We start from the raw sequence: 18891 nt of genomic DNA, 5'->3' as shown, positions 1-18891 counted from the left end.
AGGGAAGCAATTGGCTGCTGCTGTGTGATTGACATTCAAGTCCAAAGTCCCTCCCATCCCAGCCTCCCAAAGGCATCATATGCAGCCAGTAAATGTCAATATTTTCCTACAAACGAACAAAACAATGGAAATTCAATCCACCTTCTAAAACAACCTTTCCAATCCCTGTTTTTTTCCCCCATTCTCCTTTTTCTAGCTTTTCCAGTCCAGCAGCCCTCTTTTTGATGGTGCACAGAAATGGCTGGACTCAGGCTTTTCCTTCTGTGTAGACTCCCAGAAACCAATCAAATGTTTAGTTAATCAATCATTCTTCTTCATTTGAATTAGGTTAGCTGAGCCTGGACACGATCCGTGTTTCAAAGTAACCAGCCTATTACCTTGTATTTGGAGCCCCGTGGCGTCGTGGGTAAACTGCAGTTCAAGCTTCTGCTCATCACCTGAGTTTGCTCCTGATGGATTCAGGTAGCCAGCTCAAGGTTGATTAAGACTCCCATCTTTCCAAGGGCGGTCAATCTAGTAACCAGGTCACCCTGCAGCCGGCATAATTAAATTTGGGCAATGTGTAGCCTGCATACTTGAAACTGTGTTTTAAGCAGCAACAAATACTAACTCCTTATATGTCTTGTTCTAGTGGGTTCTTGTAAGGATATTTTCAGTAAATTTATTAAAATTTACTGAGTGATCTGAAGATGTTAATGCAACAGCTCTTGTCTGCGATGATGAAAGGGAACCTCCAAATTAAGACACAGTCCATCTCAAGTCTCGTTTGGTGGTGTCTGTGTCGTATAAACAGTGGTGGTGGGGGGCTTCTGCTTCCACACCCTGCTCATGAACTACCCAGGATACGTTGTTCTCCTCCAAAGAGGACAGAAAGTCAACAAGTCTGCTCTACCTCCCCTTCTCACCCTACAAAAGGTGGACGACTTGCATGGATTTGTGGCCTCGTCAAGATTTGAATTCAGGCCCTCCTGGCTGAAGTAAAAATATGTTGCTTAACAGGGCACTATGCTCTAGAGCTGTGCAGGTTCCCCACAAGGAATGCGTGGCAGGGTGGGGTCCCTTTCAAACACCTGCACCTACTCACTCAAGAGTCTTTCTTCAAATGGATAGGGAAAACAGCACATCTCAAGCCCCACCCTGTCACATCCCTGACACGCTAGCTTTCTGTGTGCAAGAACCTTTTTTTTTTCCACAGAAGCACATGGATGCATTATAGGAGTCGTTTTCAAAGGGGGAGTGATGGGAAGGTGGAGGTGGCACATTTGATTTGAGGACAGGAGCTCCCCTTTAATATCTGAATTTTTCAGAATCCAATTCCAGTAAGAACAAAGCTTTGACCAGTTCCTCCCACGCAGGACTCTGCAATTCTTCAGCCACCACCACTCCCCACTACCCTGCAGGCTGATGAATGTGCAGGATGTGGAGCAGCCCAGCTATGGTATGCTCGGCTGCCCAAATATAACCTTGGGTTGCCAGATGTTCTTGAATGAAGCCTTCACCACTAGCTCTACTGGCCAGGAATTCTGGGAGTTGTAGTCCAAGAACCATAAGTCTAGCTCATACTACCATTCTGTTCTGCTTTGGTCAGACTTTTCCTGGGGTATTTGGGCCCAATTCCTGGCACTAGAGTTTAAGAAGGTGCCAAAAAATGGGAACGTGTCTAGTGGAGGGTGACCAGGATGATAAACTCGCTGGGAGTTTTTAAGAGTAAAGTGAAGACCTGGCTCTTTACGTAGGCTTTCCCTCCTGCCACTACTTAATTTTCCTCTGTTTTTCGATTGTTTTAGTCTTTTTATCGATGACTTTAATTTTAATGCTTTTTTTTAAAATTGTAAACTGACCAGAGTAGAGTCGTCTAGATGGGTGGTATAAAAGCCAAATAAAAAAAAAAATTAAAAAAATAAATAAACAAGGGAGATATAATGATACAGTCTGTGCTGGATGGGGTTACGCTCCCTCTGAAGACACAGATGTGCAACTTGGGGAGGGGGTGTTCAAGGATTCATCTCTCAGCCTGGATGCCCAGGTTTCGGCAATGGCCACGAGTGCCTTTGCACAGTTAAAACTAGTGTGCCAGCTGTGCCCGTTTCTTGAGAGGTCTAATCTGGCCATTGGTGACCCATGCAATAGCTACTTCCTGGCTGGATTACTGTAACACAGAGGTCCCCAACTCCTGGTCTGCAGCCCGGTGCCAGTCCGTGGCTTGAGCCAGACTGGGGCACGGCCACAGACCTCCCCCCAGCACTCCCCCTGCACAAACCCTTTGCGCATGCATGCCTGTGTTCCCCCACCCCTTTGTGCATGTGTGCCCCTGAGCACACCACCCTTTGCCCTAGTGCATGAGTGCACACCCGCCCGCATGAGCACCGCACCTCCCTTCGTGCATGCGCATGAGCATGCACGCACCTGCACAAGCAACCTCCTGCTCCATTGCGCATGCGCACAAGGGTGCCCCTCCTTCCCCAACTGGCCCAAAAAAAGGTTGCGGACCGCTGCTACCCACTTTACATGGGGCTGCCTATGGAAAGTGTCAGGAAACGTCAGCGGATCCAAAACGTGCCAGCCAGATTGCTGACTGGGGCTGGCCACAGGAATCACATAATGCCCCCTATTATGACAGCTCCATTGGCTCTCCCAAATGGTTTCCCGTCAAAACTCACAGAGCTGGTTCTAACCTATAAAGCCTGAATGGCCTGGACTCAAGTTATCTCAGGGATTGCATCTCCCTTTATGAGCCTGCTCGAGTGTTAAGATAATCAGACAAGACCCCCCATTACCTCCACAGGTACATCTGATGGGGACACAGGAGGTCTTCTTCTGTTGCTCCCAGACTTTGGAACTCCCTGCCACTAGGGGCCAGGCTGGCCCCATCTTTGCTGCTCTTCCACAAGCAGGTGAAGATCTTTCTCTTCAGGCAGGCTTTCCCTTGGTGATTGGTTGCCTGAGCGGGGTTTTTTAATAGATGGGTATGTTTTTCTGCTTTTGAACGTGTTTTTAATATTGCTTTTACCATTTCTTCGATCCTTTTTATTCTTTGTATACTTTTTTTAAAGCTTCAAATGTTGTCTTTTAATGATACAAGCTACCTTGGGTCCTTTTAAAGAAGGTGGGGTAAAAATATTTTAAATAAATAAATATAATTAGATCAATTCCAGCCGTGAAGTATGATGACTAGATAATAATTCCCCTGTCAAAGGGGCAGGACTCTATAGCGGTTCAAAATGTTCTAGAAAAATCACGTCACATATCATCACCATTATGTCAGAACTCTACAGTTGGAAGGGACCCTATGCATCGAGTCCAGCTTGTCAGGAAGACACAGTGGGGGAATCGATCTCCACTGAGCTGAACACCTTAACACAAGAAAAGAAAAAGGTAACATTCCTTCCCTTGGATGAGATATTTGTCAAATGTACAATGCTGATATGAAATAGATTTGTTGTTGATAGATATATTCTATTTTAATTTCCTTGAGCTTGTCACAGTGAGTTAACGATGGCAGCTCAAAAAGACAGAATCACAACAAATTAATGAAATGGATTTAAAAGATTTATTAATTGACAAACACACCAACTTCACATCGTGGTTCTTTCTGAATTGCCCTCACCAAGATCCAGACTATGAGGAATGGCTTTATTACTCTGGCTCTTACTCTGGATGCAGCTGAATCTGCACTAAAAGCATTTATACGGTTTGTCTCCCGTGTGAGTTTTCTGATGGGAAGACAGGTTGGAGCTCCAAGAGAAACTTTTTCCACATTCAAAACATTTATACGGCTTGTCACCTGTGTGAGTTTTCTGATGTGAAGACAGGTGGGAGCTCTGAGAGAAACTTTTTCCACATTCAAAACATTTATACGGCTTGTCACCTGTGTGAGTTTTCTGATGTGAAGACAGGTGGGAGCTCCGAGAGAAACTTTTTTCACATTGAAAACATTTATACGGTTTGTCTCCCGTGTGAGTTTTCTGATGGAAAGACAGGTTGGAGCTCCAAGAGAAACTTTTTCCACATTCAAAACATTTATACGGCTTGTCACCTGTGTGAGTTTTCTGATGTGAAGACAGGTGGGAGCTCTGAGAGAAACTTTTTCCACATTCAAAACATTTATACGGCTTGTCACCTGTGTGAGTTTTCTGATGTGAAGACAGGTGGGAGCTCCGAGAGAAACTTTTTTCACATTGAAAACATTTATACGGTTTGTCTCCCGTGTGGATTCGTTGGTGGGAAGTAAGGTGTGTCCTCCGTCTGAAGCTCTTTTCACACTCCAGGCATTTAAATGGCTTCTCCCCATTGTGGATTCGTTGGTGGGAAGTGAGGTTTATCCTCCATCTGAAGCTCTTTCCACACTCCAGGCATTTATAGGGTTTCTCTTCGGTGTGCAACATCAAATGCCTTTTCAGGTTCCCACGGAAGCACTTGCTACACTGTGGGCATTCATATGGCTTCCTCCCAGTGTGGATTCGTTGGTGGGAAGTGAGGTGTGTCCTCTGTCTGAAGCTCTTTCCACACTCCAGGCATTCATACGGCTTCTCCCCAGTGTGGATTCGTTGGTGGGAAGTGAGGTGTGTCCTCCGTCTGAAGCTCTTTTCACACTCCAGGCATTTAAATGGCTTCTCCCCATTGTGGATTCGTTGGTGGGAAGTGAGGTTTATCCTCCATCTGAAGCTCTTTCCACACTCCAGGCATTTATGGGGTTTCTCTTCAGCGTGCAACATCAAATGCCTTTTCAGGTCCCCGCTCCCGGAGAAGCACTTGCTACACTGTGGGCATTCATAGGGCTTCTCTCCATTGTGGAACCTTTTATGATAAACGAGGCTATTACTGTGAGTGAAACACTTCCCACACACATTACATTTATACGGTTTCTCTCCCGTGTGGGTCCGCTGATGAGAAGCAAGGTTTCTCTTCATGTTGAATCTCTTCCCGCACTCCAAACATTCGTAGGGTTTCTCCCCTGTGTGAATGGTCATGTGATTCTTAAGACGGGCTTGATCAAGAAAGCCCTTGGAGCAGTACGAACACTTGAAGGGTTTCTCCCCTGTGTGGACCCTCAGATGACGCTTCAAGTGAGATTTCTTGCTGTAGGTCTTCCCACACTCTAGGCATTTAATATTTTCCTTTGCTTGGTTTCTTTCTGCTTGGACTCGGACAGTGGGCACATCCCCAGCCTCCGGATCAGAGAACTCTTCCCTCCTCTTTTGCCCCTCTCTTGTTTCGCTTCGTTGTTGTTTTCTGCTTCGAGAGTGAAATTCTTTCACTGGCCCTCTACAGGGTTCCTCCTCATACTCCTGTCTTCTCTGATCTCCTGTTGAAATCATGGCAATGAGGTGAGTCAGAAAGGGAAGCTCTAATCACCACACAAAATGTGCTCATTCGAAACTGCTGACACACAGACAACTAAATGTGGCAGGTGGATACAGGATGACGCACATCTGGAACAAGTTCTGAACGACATTAACCACCAGTTGGTGTGACACAGCATGTGAGACTGGGATCACAAAGACCTGATTGCAATTAGGGATGAGCCGTTTGGATTTTGTGGACTACAAATCCCATCATTCTCCACTGTGGGAATTCCCACATTTCAGACACTGTAATTTTGGATCGCCTGGGAGAAAAGGCTAAGCTAGAAGGCTTCATGACTCAGAATAGACCAAGCTCTGCCTAGCTTCCTGTTCAGAAAGGAAGTGTTCACCTAGTGCTGGGTCAGTTTCCTTTCTGAACAGAAACCATGGACACAACGAGGCTACACCAAGCCACTGAGAATTCCAGCTTAGGCCTTTTGTCCCAGGTGAGTCAAATTTAGTCTGTCAGATCCTGACGCCCAGGGGCAGAGCCACAACCTAAAGAAAACAGCTCCGTTGAAGAAACATCTTTAACCAGCAAAAGCAAAGAACAGAACCCAAATTGGCCCGTGACACAAAAGGTCAGGAAATTCACACTTCTGTCTGATTTTCACAGTCGTGTCACACATGGAGTACGGGAGGTGTTGCGAAATAACATCTGAGCAACACCCCGCCCAACCTTATCCCTGCCAACGTCTGTGTGCATATGATTGCACAGAGGTATTGGTGAAATCAACCCTGAGTGCTGACTGGAAGGACAGATCCTGAAGCTGAGGCTCCGATACTTTGGCCATCTCATGAGAAGAAAGGACTCCCTGGAAAAGACCTTGATGTTGGGAGAGTGTGAAGGCAAGAGGAGAAGGGGACGACAGAGGATGAGATGGTTGGACAGTGTCATCGAAGCCACCATCATGAATTTGACCCAACTCCAGGAGGCAGTGGAGGATAGGAGGGCCGGGCGTTCTCTGGTCCATGGGGTCACAAAGAGTCACCCTCCCATGATGACCTAGGAAGTTACAGGAGATGTAACTCTGCACCATCCTGTTAACTAAATCCTATAACTATTAGTGGATTTTATTTTAGCATCACCAGCTCTCTTTGAGCTGACTTTTCTAAAAGCTTGAAAGCTTTCAGAGCTGAATTCATTTCTTAGCTTAACCCCCACCAGGAGTTAGCAGGAAAATCCTGTTAGGGTATATTTCTCCTAAATTCCCACTCTTGGCATAGGGCCTCATTTTAGCCTATCCTATCCTGGGATCTCTGGCCAAGATTGCCGTTTTAATGCATTGCTTTATCACAGTTACTGTTTAATGAGACTGCTCTTATATTTCATCAAGTTATCTCTAGCTTATGTGATCTCCAAAATGCCGTGTTCTCAACTTTTCTGGCTTAGGTCCCGCAAACTCAAGCCTTTGGCTTCCTTTAGGGAGTCAATCCATCATGTATTTCCTGTTTTCCTGCTATTTTCCACCTTTCTCAGCATTATAGTATTTTCCAAAGAATCCTGCCTTCTCATGATGTGCCCAAAGTAGGACAGTACAGTGGTGCCTCGCTTAACGAGCGCACCATTTAACGATGAATCTGCATAGCGGTGTCGCTTTTGCGATCGCAAAAGCGATGTTTAGATAGGGAAAAACTCGCATTACGATGATCGGTAAGCATTCCGCTTACCGATCTTCGCATTGCGATGTTTTTACAACAGCTGATCGGCGGTTCCAAAATGGCCGGCGAGTGCCCAAAATGGCCCACACTAGTGTTTTCGCGCCCTGCCTTCGCTTACCGAGGGCGCAAAAATGTCGGCGCTATGGAGGAACTTCGCTGAACGGTGAGTTTGGGCCCCATAGGAACGCATTAAACTAAGTTAAATGCGTTCCTATGGGGTTTTTCGATCCGTTTAGCGATGTTTTTGCATAGCGACGATTAATCCGGAATGCCACTGTATCAGCTTTTCACTCCTAAGATGATGATTAAATGTTTTTATAACAAGGGTAACCACTTTCCTCTAAAAAGTTCCCTAACTTCTTCTAGATTAGAAAAACAGAATGCTGGCTGTTCAAACCCAGGGAGAATCATCTCGTAAATAATAAACATTCTCACTTAAATATTTTCTCTTAACAAAAGGATAAATGGGATCTTTACCTAAAGAGGCTACATTTGCATGAATCTCCGCCATAACTTCCTCATGCAAAGCTCTTTGCTCCGGATTCAGCAACGCCCACTCCTCCTCGGTAAAACACACAGTCACCTCTTCCAAGATTAGTGGATTCTAAAAGAGAAGAAAATACTTTTTTCCCCTTTCAATGCTAAAATGGTTCCTCCACGGATGGTAGGAAATCATTAATATATGGAGACTGGTCTTTTGCCTTGCAGGATCCCACAAAAGGCTTTTCCAGGGCGTTTCCAGTGTGTGCTTCTTCTTTTTTTAAAAAAAATGAACATATTTTACTTATGAAGGCCATAAACAGCGCAAGTAAGAGGAGGATCACATTAGCCAACAGAAGGGGTCAGAGCTTTAGGTCCAAAACCCGATTCTGGGTGTTCTCGGACAGAAAAGCAGCAGGTGGGGAAAAAAACATTAAATAAATCAGATTTTCATTTTTGTCTCCTTGACCACCAACTTGCCAAACGTTATTTCTGGGCCTAACTGTTTAATTAGTTATTTGTTCAACAACTGAGGCTACCCAGATCCAAAATTACTGGCCACTGCCTGGATCTAATGGTCGGGAACTGTCAGACAATAAATTTATTCCTCATTCTCTACACCATGACCAGGAGCAAGGTGGGGCCTCTTTATTCTCATTTACTGTTTTCTGATTTTTAATATTGTGTTTAATATTATACTGGGTCCTTTTTTGGGAGAAGGGCAAGGTAATAATTTTAATCAATAAAAATAATATTTGTTTTTTGTTTGATTTATTTACATGCTACCTTTCTCCCCCCCTTAGGAGTTCCAAGGTGACTCGCAACAACTAAAATACACAGTACTAATAACGCCATACCAAGCCTCTTGGAAGCCTACAGAATATATTTCAAAAAATTTAAATATGTGTAGCTGTATGTTTATCATGAATAATATTCACTGGTCTCCTTTGACAGAGCCTATTTACCGCAATGACTCTCCTGCTAGCTCTGGGATCCTAACCACCTTGCTTTTATCTGCTCGTCCCTGGCAACTAAAATAAGAACTGCTGGATAGCTCTGTGGTTTAGATCCCTGCCTGTGGAGCCAGAGGTTGGGAGTTCAATTCCCCCACTGGGCCTGCTTGACAGGGGCTGGACTGGATGATCTCTAGGGTCCCTTTCCAGCCTTGCAGCTCAAAGGTTATTATTATGACTCAGAAGGACATGCTTGCCCTCCCGGTTTGCAGGTGGGTTTCCCACAGGTTACGGATGCAAAGAATCAAAGGGAAAGAGGCAGATACTTTCAAGCCATGGGCGATTTCATCCTTGACTTCATCTTTCCTGACCTCAAAAGCCACTCCGATTCCATTCTCCACAGCAGATGATCTAGTTGTACACGTTCCTGGCACAGCTTCACCACCTGTAAGGAGGGAAAAGTGTGTGGGAGAATATATTTTATTCTTTATATCAGGTATATTTTATTTATTTATTTATTTATTTGATCTTTTCCCTGCCCCTCTAGACCATGTCTATGCATAGTACAGCTTGTACGTGACACCCCAAGACCATTTCTGAACCCAGCCTCCTTCAGACCCCTAAAACTGGAGCTTTGTTGGGACTTTTTGCAACCTCGCATGATGCCTGTCGCTTGTTTGGCTGAGAGGGACTTTTCTGGGCTTGGGTGCCTGTCAATTTATCCAGCACCAACCAATCATTCCTTCCCATCTCAGCATTCAAAGACAGCCCCGCCTCTCTGCTGAGCATTCTAGTTCCCTCTCTTTAGTATGTTGGAAGCCTTTTGTGTTGCATGTTGTCTTTCTGTTGATCTGTTCATGCCTGGCGGTACTGAAATGTTTTTATTCTTTCTCCTAAAAAAATGTCTCAGAGAGAGCTGTTAAGATCTTCAGGGCCAGGGAAGGAGAAAGGGGTGGACAATTGGAGAACTTGTCGCTATTCTGCTGTGAGCTGGAGGACAAAAAAGACAGAGGAAAAGGGAGAGTGAGCCGTCCCCTCCCACGTCTAATGAGGAGGACAGTAACAGTGGTGTAGAAAAGATGACAGGAGAAGGCCTAGAGATAGGAGGAAAAGGGGAGGATCCTAAGAAGGAGAAGAGAAAGGTGGAGGTGTTCCCAACATGGACATCGGAGGAGAGAGGGAAGTCTAGGGAAACAAGGAAGGTAGTTTTGCGGGAAGAAGAGAAGGAAGAGGAAGGAGAACCTCGAATCTTTAAAATACTCGCCCGGTCAGGAGAGTTTCGGACCATCTCCCCACTGAGGAAGGAAGATTCCTGTGAACGTTTGTCCCTTTTATGGACAGAGTTACCAATAAACGTTGGCCATGTTGGCCCTGCAGAAGTTGTTGCTGACAAATCCGTTCATGCTGTTAATCAAATTTCTATTTCAAGGAACTCGACCCTTCCATTTCTCCCCCCCCCCCCCCGTCCAAAATCAAGGAACTGTCACACCCTAGTGACGAACCCTGTCACATCTGCTCTGTGGATCTCTGTACTTCTACTGCATCACACAAAGGAATTTGACCAGAAATTCAAAACTTTACAAGAATGCTGGTGAAAATAATGTGAACAACTGCTCTTCAAAGCCTCCAGGTGTAGGGATCTGCCTTACAAAATATCTACAAGGTATTACATGTGCACATACACACACACAAAATAATTCCTTTTGAAAGCCAGAATTAGAATTCTAGCCACTTTGGGAAGAAGAAGGTGGACTTTGAAACTCATGGATAGCCCCGTGTAGCAAAAATTGAGCCCGAGGGCAACAGATGTTGCTCACCCCTGCTGTACATAGATGTTATATTTCAATTATTCAAGAGAATTATGCTCCTCACAGGAGTTTCCTTAAACTGTTGTGCTACACTGTTGTGCCAGGGCGTGGACTCACCTCTCTCTATTACTATCTCCATGCAAGAATTGGAGGTTGTTCATGAATTTGTGTACCTTGGCTCAACCATCTCTGATACTCTCTCCCTAGATGTCGAGCTGGATAAACGCATAGGGAAAGCAGCCACCATGTTCTCTAGACTCACAAAGAGAGTATGGCTTGATAAGAAGTTGGCGGCATACACCAAAATCCAGGTCTATAGAGCCTGTGTCCTGAGCACACTCCTGTACTGCAGCGAGTCCTGGACCCTTTGTGCATGGCAGGAGAGGAAGTTGAACACCTTCCATATGCGTTGCCTCCGACACATTTTTGGTATCACCTGGCAGGACAAAGTTCCAAATAGAGTAGTCCTAGAACGAGCTGGAATTTTCAGCATGTATACATTATTGAAACAGCGATGTTTACGTTGGCTTGGGCATGTCATGAGACTGGCTGATTGTCGGATTCCAAAAGATCTCCTGTATGGAGAATTAGTGCAGGGAAGCCGCCCCCGAGGGAGACCACAGCTGCGTTACAAGGACATCTGCAAGCGGGATCTGAAGGCCTTAGGAATGGACCTCAACAGATGGGAAACCTTGACGTCTGAGCGTTCAGCCTGGAGGCATGCAGTGCATCACGGCCTCTCCCAATTTGAAGAGACACTTGTACAGCAGGCTGAGGCAAAGAGGCAGTCCCGAAACAAGCAAAGCCAGGGAGCTGGACAGGGGACATTGTCTTCAATGTGGAAGAGATTGTCACTCTCGAATTGGCCTCCTCAGCCACACAAGACACTGTACCAAGACCTTCATACAGAGAACGTTACCATAGTCTCTCGAGACTGAAGGATGCCTACTATGATGTGCTACACAAAACTTTACTTTACTAAAATCCAGTCTGTGTCTAAAATATAGAAAATTATACCCATTTTTCTCCCCATATCCGCACACACGGGGAAAATAGTAAAACCACATAAGAACCTAAGAGGAGCCCTGCTGGATTAGGCCAAGGGCCCATCTCGGTCCAGCTGTCTGGATCTCTCAGTGGCCCCCACCAGAGGCCTCTGGGAGCCCATGGGACAACTGGATATCTATCTCCTGATCCCCCTCACCTGCATCTGGAATTTGGAGGAACTTTCTTTTAAGCCCGGAGACTGTACATCCCCATCATCCTGGCTTCTCACCTGCGATGGACTTTTCGTCCAGGAATCTGTCAAACCCCCTTTTCGAGGCATCTAGGCCAGATGCCATCACCCCATCTGGTGGCAAGGAGTTCCATGGACTAACCACCCTCTGGGTCAATAAATATCTTCTTTTGTCTGTCCTACTCTCTCAACACTTCACTGGAGTGGAGGTCCCCTGGTTCTGGTATTGCCTGAGAGGGAAAAGAGCTTCCCTCTATCCACTTTATTCACCCTCTGCAGAATTTGATACCTCTCCATCACGTTCCCCCCTCAGGCGCCTTTCCTCTAGACCAGTGGTTTTTAACCTTTTTGAAAGAAATGCCCCCTTGAGCCATTGAGGAAGTTATCATCGCCCCCCTCCCCGCGGTGATGATATCCTATTTATTTATTTATTTATTTATTTATTTATTTATTTATTTATTTATTTACTTACTTACTTACTTACTTACTTACTTACTTACTTACTTACTTACTTACTTATTTAAGACACTTAAATCCAATGATCCCTGAAAACAAAATTCAATTCCAAGAAAATGAAAAGCCCCCAAAAAGTAACATTTAATGATTTAGTTGCAAGCGAATTTTAAGACACAAAAAGAAATATAAAAAGGGTATAAAAAAACCCCGCAATGCAGGAACTAAAAATTTCAAGATGAAAACTCTGAAACTAAATTAAGATTGGAGGAAAATATATAGTCATGCACATTGTAAAAAGGCTACAGCCATCTTCACAGATTTGGCTTGCTCCAGCGCCCCCTACCGCCCCCTTCTGCTCTACCGCCCCCACGCCGCCCCTTTTCATTCTACCGCCCCCCTGAAAAATGAAATTGCCCCCTGGGGGGCATTATCGCCCACGTTAAGAACCACTGCTCTAGACTCAAGAGACCCACACGCTGTAGCCTTTCCTCCTCAGGGAGGTGCCCCAGCTCAGTCATCATTTGAGTCGCTCTCTTCTGCAGCTTTTCCACCTATAGGCTTTTGCCCCTTTCTCTAAAGCCTATAGGTTTTAGAGATATTCAGTGATACCCAGTGTAGTGTGATTAAGAGAGGGACAGACTGCGTCTCCAGAGTCCTGTGTTCGAATTCCCACTCAGGCGTGGAAACTCACTGAGAATGTGGAACCGGTAAAACCACTCCTTGGATATCTCACTTACCTGGAAAGCCCTATTTGCGTCCTTATACGCGGTTTCTGACTTGAAGGCACAGAACACCAACGAAACAGAAGCAATCCTTCAGCAATCCTTACCCAGTGAAGTATCACCTTCATCCTCCTCCAGGTTGTCATTCCAAAAGAGCAGCTTCTGTTTAGCATCTGACAGATCTCCTTCTGTCCCGGAGGTATTCTTAGCCACTTCCGACTGCTCCGGCATGTAGACAGAGGATTGGAGAAGAAATGGAACAAGACAAGGCAAAGTTTTGGGGTTATGCCTTCCTTCGTGAAAACTTAGCAGAAAAAGTGGCTAGTGCAAATTCAAGTCCCTGGGAAATCAGATCTTTGGGATAATGACCTCCAGGCTGATTGGGCAGAAAAGCTGGCCATTCTAAGCCCCTTGGAATGAGAGCTTTTTTAAAAAAAGAGGATGACAAATCCCAATATGCCCTTGTAAGCACGGCCAGGGGCCGATTTGTGGGAGATGTTGGGCCTTCACAGCCCTTGGAAAAGATAAACAAAGCCCCAGAATCCACCAACCACCAACCAGGGTCACCGGCCAGGGGCTGATGGGATTTGTGGCTACAGGGAAATTGTTTTTCTCAACCGGGCATGGCATTCCCAGGACGAATCGTTCATCTCACCTGCTTTTTCTCCTCCGCCTGGCTCAGGAGGAAGCCTTCGGCCAGGGCCACCGCCTGGGAACTGGTCTCCGCTCCACATTCCCTCACCCAGCTGGACATCTCCGGGGGAAGGATGGCCAGGAAGTGCTCTAGGACCACCAGGTCCAGAATCTGAGCCTTCGTGTGTTGCTCCGGCTTCAGCCATTCACGGCAAAGATGATGGAGGTGGCTGCAGACTTCTCGGGGCCAAGCATCCTCCTGGTGATCGAATTCTCTGAAGCCCCGACACCCTATGCCAGAGTTCAAGGCTTCTCTGTTCAGGGTCTTCGGCATCATCCTTTCCTGGAATTCCTTCATGTAGTCGGCTTTTCCATACAAATCCCTTTTCTCGCTCCACAAGCAGCTGATTCTGGCTTTCCCACCTCTAGTCTGTACAATAAATCAGCCTGCAGGAAGGAATCAAAAATCTTTCTTTCTCAAAGCAAAGATTATAGCAAGGCTATGCAAAGCTAAAACAACCCAGGAGGGAGTAGCAGATGGGCGAGACTAGGGTTCGAATCCACACTCAGGCAGGGAGATTCATGGGGGGGGTAGGAATTGGTGAAACCACTCCTTAAATATTAACAAAACAATATTATGGTCATCTTTGCAGACACCCTCGGCCTGATCGGATCATATTGCAGATACCCTGGAGTGCCAAAAAAGTTGTGTCAAGTGGGTCCATAATCGAAGTAGTCCAGAACACATAGAAAGCTATCTACCATTTTTTTCTTTACTGCATTGAATGCAGACAATTTATACCAGCTGTTATTCAAGATTTTGCCCCAACTGTTATATGGTATACCAACGTGGATCCCAGGATTTCTCACAAGTATAGAGAGTGTTCCCCTTCATGGATTGCTGACGGAAATCAAATTGATTACCGTATATTCTCCGCAGCCAAAGATGGAGAAGCTCTATACAGTCAGCAAAAACAAGACCTTTGGCCGATTGTGCTTCTGATCATCAGCTTCTCATAGCAAATTTCAAGCTTAAACTGAAGAGAGTAGGAAAAACCACTGGGCTAGTCAGGTGTAATCAAAACCAAATCCCTTATGAATACACAGTGGAAGTAAAGAACAGATTTAAGGAAGTAGATTTAGTGGACAGAGTGCCTGAAGAACTTGGGATAGAGTCTTGTAACACTGTACAGGAGGCAGCAACAAAAACCATCCCAAAGAAAAGGAACTGCAAGAAAGCAAAGTGGCTGTCTAACGAGGCCTTACAAATAGCATAGAAGAGAAGGGATAGAAAATGCAAGGGAGATAGGGAAAGATACAGAAAATGGAATGCAGACTTCCAAAGAAGAGCAAGGAGAGACAAAAGGGCCTTCTTAAATGAACAATGCAAAGAAATTGTGGAAAATAATAGAAAAGGAAAAACTAGAGATCTGTTCAGGAAAATCGGAGATATTAAAGGAACGTTTTGTGCAAAGATGAACATGATAAAGGACAAAAATAGTAGGGACCTAACAGAAGCAGAAGACATCAAGAAGAGGTGGCAATAATACACAAAGGAATTATACGAGAAACATTTGGATATCCCGGATAACCCAGATAGTGCGGTTGTTGACCTTGAGCCAGACATTCTGGAGAGTGATGTCAAGTGGGCCTTAAAAAGCTTGTCTAACAACAAGGCCAGTGGAGGTGATGGCATTCCAGTTGAAATATTTAAAATCTTAAAAGATGACACTGTAAAGGAGCTACATTCAATATGCCAGCAAGTCTGGAAAACTCAACAGTGGCCAGAGGACTGGAAAAGATCAGTCTACAACCCAATCCCAAAGAAGGGAAGTGCCAAAGAATGCTCCAACTACCATACAATTGCACTCATTTCACACGCTAGCAAGGATATGCTCAAAATCCTACAAGGTAGGCTTCAGCAGTATGTGAACCGAGAACTCCCACAAGTAGAAGCTGGATTTCGAAGGGGCGGAGGAACTAGAGACCAAATTGCTAACATGCACTGGATTATGGAGAAAGCCAGAGAGTTCCAGAAAAACATCTACTTCTGCTTCATTGACTATGCAAAAGCTTTTGACTGTGTGGACCACACCAAACTATGGGAAGTGCTTAAGGAAATGGGAGTTCCTGACCACCTTATCTACCTCCTGAGAAACCTATACGTGGGACAGGAAGCAACAATTAGAACAGGATATGGAACAACTGATTGGTTCAAAATTGGGAAAGGAATACGACAAGGCTGTATATTGTCCCCCTGTTTATTTAACTTATATGCAGAATACATCATGCGAAAGGCCATACTGGAAGAATACCAAGCTGGAATTAAGATTGCCGGAAGAAATACCAACAACCTCCAATATGCAGATGATACCACTCTGATGGCAGAAAGTGAGGAGGAATTAAGGAACCTTGTAATGACGGTGAAAGAGGAGAGTGCAAAAAATGATCTGAAGCTCAACATCAAAAAAACTAAGAGGGGAGGAAAGCAATGACAAACCTTTTCAGCATCTTAAAAGGCAGAGACATCACCTTGCCAACAACAGTCCGAATAGTCAAATCTATGGTTTTTCCAGTAGTGAGGTATAGAAGTGAGAGCTGGATGATAAAGAAAGCTGACTGCCGAAGAATTGATGCTTTTGAATTGTGGTGCTGGAGGAGGCTCTTGAGAGTCCCCTGGGCTGCAAGGAGAACAAACCTATCCATTCTAAAGGAAATCAACCCTGCGTGCTCACTGGAAGGACAAATCCTAAAGCTGAGGTTCCAATACTTTGGCCATCTCATGAGAAGAGAAGACTCCCTGGAAAAGACCCTGATGTTGGGAAAGTGCGAAGGCAAGAGGAGAAGGGGAAGACCGAAGATGAGATGGCTGGACAGTGTCATCGAAGCTACCAGAATGAATTTGACACAACTCCGGGAGGCAGTGGAAGACAGGAGGGCCTGGCGTGCTCTGGTCCATGGAGTCACGAAGAGTGAGACACGACTAAACGACTAGGCAAAAACAACAACAATAGTGTTCTTTCAATTTTTCTATGATCCACTTTGGGAATGCCAAGATGCATCCCTGCAGCTGCCTTACGATTAGAGACTGGTCTAACATCACTAGAATGCAGTGCTTGGCTCTTTGCTTTTAGGCATTGGAACAAGGTAAAATACATGCTGATCCCTCCCTGGGATATCTTAACCTTCTACAGAAAGAGGTCGATAACAGCTCATGGCCTAAAGCTTTTCCAGCCAAACTGCATCTATTAGGGCTCTCTTTGGACTTTCTTTATTCCCAGGAATCCAAGGAAGCCAACTCTACCTTAGAAAATGGCTCGCAAAACATGCTCCATCTTGCACCCTGGCCTAAACTATAATTTCTCGCAAAGTGCTAGGTATTTAGAGAACAACCTTTTGCACAGACTTCCCATGTCAGCTCCACATGGTAACGGCCACCTTTAGAACAGACTGCCCATGTCATCTCCTGCATCATAACGGCCACCTTTAGAACAGACTGCCCATGTCATCTCCTGCATCATAATGGCCACCTTTTAGACAGACTGCCCATGTCAACTCCTGCATCATAAGGGCCACCTTTATATAAAATATTTGTCTAATATACGTATATAATATTTGTCTATCCTAACGGTGGCCCTTATGATGCAGGAGCTGACATGGGCAGTATGTCCTAAAGGTGGACCTTATCATATACAGTCGTGCCTCAATTAGCGATGTTAATGCATTCCGCAAAAAACATCGCTAATTGATTTGATCGCTAATCGAAACACAGTTTCCCATTGAAATGCATTGAAAACTGGATAATCCGTTCCAATGGGAACGGATTGCGGACCGCAATCCGTTCCCATTGAAACGGATTATCCAGTTTTCAATGCATTTGAAAATCTCCATAGGAAACATCGCTAATCAAAACGCGGTTCCCCAGTTGAAATGCATTGAAACCTATTCAATGCAACTCAGCTGTTTAAACCATCGCTAATCGAAACAGGGGACCCAAAATTTAATCGCTATTCGAAGCATGGTCCCAAACCATCGCTAGTCGAAAATTGCCCATAGGGACCATCGCTAATCAGAGCACCAAAATGCCCCGAAAAAGTCATCGCTAATCGATTTCATCGCTAATCGAAGTGCTCGCTAATTGAGGCACCACTGTATCTCATTATTATCTGGGCAGCCATTTTGCCCATCAAGGTCTTCTCTCCACAAGCTGATGTAGTATAAAATCCCCAAGGGTCGAAATATCTCAAGAGGACTCACCTGTGCTCTGCTTCTGCAGCCCCATAAGTAACAGTTAAGGGTCCCTTGCCGACCTGGCCTTGCCCCCTTTGTTTGGGCCTGGGGACGACCTGCTGAAAAGTCGCAAAGGCCCAGGGAGTGATCTGGAGGGGCTTCTATGCAACGGCTTTATTTCTTTATTTATTTTCATGGCACTAAAAACAAAGATGGTCAATGTGCAACCCTCCAGGTGTTGTGGGGACTACAGATCCCATCATCCCTCCACATTGGATGTGGTGGCTGATAGGAACTGTAGTCCCATAGCATCTAGTTGCACTTTTTTTCTATTCCTTATGTCAAGAAAGGGGGCTTTCCTGATCTTCTAAGGATCCTGGTCGCCATGATCACATACGTTTCAGGGAGAGTTAATCAGGAAAGCTGGACACAACAGAGGCCCGGCTTATCGAGAAATGGTGTGATTTATTGGGGGCAGAAAGTGGAAAGTTAAAATTGAGATTAGAGGAAAAACAAGAGACAACAATCTTGGAAATGCAGGATCTTTTAAGAAATTAGAACTACTTTGATTCTTTTTGTATTATTTAATTCAAGAATATCATACCCCCGATTTGGGCTTGTCATCATCATTTTAGAATGGCAAAGGTGGAGCCCAGCCTCTATCAAGGAGGCGCAGAGGGTATTCGAACTCTCAACTTGTGGTTTTGCAGCCAGATACTTAAACCACTGAGTTCTGGGTGTGCATGGATCTTTTTCTGCTTTTATACTCATGTAAATTCAGCAATTAGAAAACCAAATAAGCATGGGTTTGATACCTGAGCGAAGGTTATCTTTTATTGGTTCGGGTATCACAAATCCAGAAAACTGTAAAACTAAGGCGGATGCCTTCACAGCTGAGCCCGCAAAGGAAGCTTCTCCCACTGTGTAGTCTTTACCTTCAGGGAGTGCACCTGGGGAGGATGGGTTGCCCAAAGACCTTTAATAATAATTGCATGCCATCGATTCTGACTTTGGACAAATCTTTTCTAGGTGCAGAATGCTCAGACGTGGCTTATTCTTCTTTCGGAGTTGTGCTGCTACCCAGTTTGGCTCCTCTCTGGGCACCATGAGGAATCCAAGCTCCACAGCCTTCCACACGAATCTCTCTCCTTCACTAAGCCCTGGCATCCTCTTCCAAGATCTTTCTTCAAAATGCCACACACACACACACCCCCAAATAAATCTAGGACTTGCTATCTGGGAACTTCCTGTTTGTTTTTTTCATATCCATTTGTGGCCAAATCCAGGGTAATGATGGCCCGCTGTACATCTGAATTCAAGCCATTATGGTGCCAGTAATAAGAAATGACTAGAATAATGGAGCTC

The 18891-nt window shown here is 45.1% G+C and overlaps 1 protein-coding gene across 1 annotated transcript in view; it reads right to left on the bottom strand.

The window, feature by feature from the left end:
• Positions 1-3029: 3029 nt before the first annotated feature.
• The window catches only part of LOC140704667 (uncharacterized), a 43934-nt gene continuing 28072 nt past the window's right edge, over positions 3030-18891 (bottom strand). Inside the window, exons 5-8 of the mRNA XM_078386787.1 lie at positions 12771-12967; positions 8767-8885; positions 7485-7611; positions 3030-5305 (exon numbers count right to left, since the gene is read on the bottom strand). Coding sequence (XP_078242913.1) covers positions 3675-5305; positions 7485-7611; positions 8767-8885; positions 12771-12967 — 2074 coding nt within the window. The 3' untranslated portion in view covers positions 3030-3674. The remainder of the gene's footprint in view (positions 5306-7484; positions 7612-8766; positions 8886-12770; positions 12968-18891) is intronic.

This window comes from Pogona vitticeps, chromosome 2 (genome assembly GCF_051106095.1).
Source record: "Pogona vitticeps strain Pit_001003342236 chromosome 2, PviZW2.1, whole genome shotgun sequence".
In the NCBI taxonomy this organism is placed as follows: Eukaryota; Metazoa; Chordata; class Lepidosauria; order Squamata; family Agamidae; genus Pogona; species Pogona vitticeps.
The sequence above is the reverse complement of the archived record's forward strand: the minus strand, read 5'-3'. Positions and strand labels throughout refer to the sequence as shown.